The sequence below is a fragment of the Vombatus ursinus genome, unplaced genomic scaffold (genome assembly GCF_900497805.2).
Source record: "Vombatus ursinus unplaced genomic scaffold, bare-nosed wombat genome assembly UNPS02014913.1, whole genome shotgun sequence".
In the NCBI taxonomy this organism is placed as follows: domain Eukaryota; kingdom Metazoa; phylum Chordata; class Mammalia; order Diprotodontia; family Vombatidae; genus Vombatus; species Vombatus ursinus.
In genome coordinates this window covers 13239-15513 of record NW_020954691.1, presented here as the reverse complement: position 1 = coordinate 15513, position 2275 = coordinate 13239, and the positions used below count along the sequence as shown (strand labels likewise).

Sequence of the window (2275 nt, the reverse complement as noted above, 5' to 3'; positions counted from 1 at the left end):
GTCAAGTGTTTGGTCTGAGGCCGTATTTGAACTCAGGTCCTTCTGAGTGTTCTGCCTGCTAGCTGCCTGGGTGTCCTGGACACGTTCTCTGATATTCCTGGGCCAAGCACCTCTGGGATCACTCTCATATTGCCCGGAGATTTGAAATTAACGTGGCCCTGCCCAAAACCCAGGGAATGAGCTGAGGGGCAGGGCAGGGCCCACTGCATTGCAGACCCACAATTACACGGGCAAACTGGAGCCCAGTGATCCCCACGGGTACCAGTAATGCATAGTTCCCTTTGCCAATGCAGGTATTGGCTGATTAGGAAGGCCCGGAGTTCATGGTTACTAAAGAAAATAAATGCCACAGTACAAAGTCCAGTTATTGAATATACTTGTTAAAAAAAAAAAAGTACATACACACACACACACACACACACACACACACACAGGAGAATGTGTGTCAGAATGTGGTGGGTGGATCCATCAGCAATACTTTAGTGTTCAGGTGTAGAAATCCAACTATCACAGATATCAGAAAGAGCTAATGTGTTACCCTAAGCTGCTCTTTTTTTACAGATTACTTAAAGCCCCTCTTATAAAAATCATGACATTTTTATTTTTTATTTTTTAAATNTCCCCATTTTGCAGATGAGGAAACCAAAGCTGGAATGTTAAGAGACTTGTCCAAAGTCACATAGATGGAAAGGGTGTCAGAGGGCAGCATTCAAATCCAAGTCTGCCTGACTCTAAGCCTCTACCTAACGACCTGCTTTGTACAATTTCAGTCTTTGAAAATGAAGGCAGGCACATGTAAAGCACTTGGAATGGATGCACTGTTTTTTCTCCTTTTTAGCCCTGGATTCCCATTTCAGCCTCTGCCTGCACTGTTTCTTTGTTTTTCTCCCTTCTCCAGGTTGTTTGGCTGGGGCTAAACGTTTTCCTGTTTGTGCACGCTTTCCTGACGTTTGAGAAGTCCGACAAATACTACTACACCAGAGAACTCATTGGGGTAAATGGCAAGATCCCAGGGGAGGGCCCAAGGGCTGTGGCCTCCAAGGCTCGAAGGCATCTAGATACCTCACCGAAAGGCCAGGCGACCACTCAGTCGGGGGTTCTTTGGCTGGGCCAACTCCTGTGTTCCCCCTGCTCTAATTGCTGCAGAACTCTGCCTGAATAGTACAATCCCACTGGACCTCATAGGGGACTCATCCATGTCTATGTGGAATGTAAGCACTTTGAGGGCAGGGGCAATTCCACGGGGGTCTGTGTATCTCCAGCACCAGGAACGGTCCCTCACGTATCTTTCCATGTTTCAAGGATCTGGAATTTTGTCTGTCAATTAATCAGTAAACACTGATGAAACACCCTCTATGCAACGCCTTTCTGGCTTGGTATATATCATATATTTTGAGCTAGAAGGGACCTTAGCAATTATTTGACCCACTCCCCTCATTTTACAGATGAGGAAAGTGAGGCCCAGAGAGGGGAAGATATTGCCCTAGCTCTCACAGGTAGTAAGTGGCAGGGCCAGGATTTGAACTCAGATCCTCTGACTCTCAATCTGGAGCTCTTTCCACCAGTCAGTCAGTCAGCCAATAAGCATTTATTAAGTGCCTACTACGCATCAGGCACTGTGCTAAACCCCATCGTCAATTCCTGTGGATGAAAAATTCTTCCACCTCCAGATGAACTCCTCTGCTGATCTGGCTGTTACTGAGCCTCTACGGTCACTCACTCAGTCAATGAACCAGCATTTATTAAGCACTTACTATGTGCTAGGCACTGTGCTAAGTTCGAGGGATACAGAAAAAAGACAAAAAACAAGGTCCTGCCCTCGAGGAGCTTGTATTCTAATGGAGAGACAACAAGCAAATAATTAGCCACATATCAGATACCTAAAGTAGACCGAAGGTAATCTTAGAGGGCAAGGTTCTAGCCGCTGGGGGTTGGAGGGAGCTTGGAATGGCTTCCTGAAGAAAGTGGAATTTGAACCGAGTTTTGAAGGAAGTCATGAAGACTAGGAGGCAGAGGACATTCCAGGCCTGGGGGATAGTTTGTGCAAAGATACTATGATATTAAAAAAATACGTATTAATTAAATTAATTAATTTAAAAAGACATAAAGGTATTAAGAGATGGAGTGTCGTGTGAGGACATTTGACATGTAGTCCAATGGCACTAGCTCATGTGGTGCATGGTGAGGAGTAAGGCGTTGGAAGACAGGAAAGGTAGGAGGGGGGCTGGTTAGGAAGACTTTTATTTATTTTTGAATAGTTTTTAAATTTTCAGTT

General features: G+C 45.1%; 1 protein-coding gene across 3 annotated transcripts in view; it reads left to right on the top strand.

Annotated features, from left to right (window-relative positions):
• The window catches only part of NOX1 (NADPH oxidase 1), a 26998-nt gene that overhangs the window by 11767 nt on the left and 12956 nt on the right, over positions 1–2275 (top strand). Inside the window, exon 2 of one of the 3 annotated variants that reach the window (XM_027843544.1) lies at positions 899–1211. Coding sequence is in view for 1 of the 3 variants with exons in the window: in XM_027843545.1 (XP_027699346.1) it covers positions 899–994 (96 nt within the window). In the remaining 2 variants the exon portion in view is untranslated. Of the gene's footprint in view, positions 1–627; positions 1212–2275 lie in introns of those variants that run through there. The other 2 variants (XM_027843545.1, XM_027843543.1) reach the window with 2 other exon arrangements.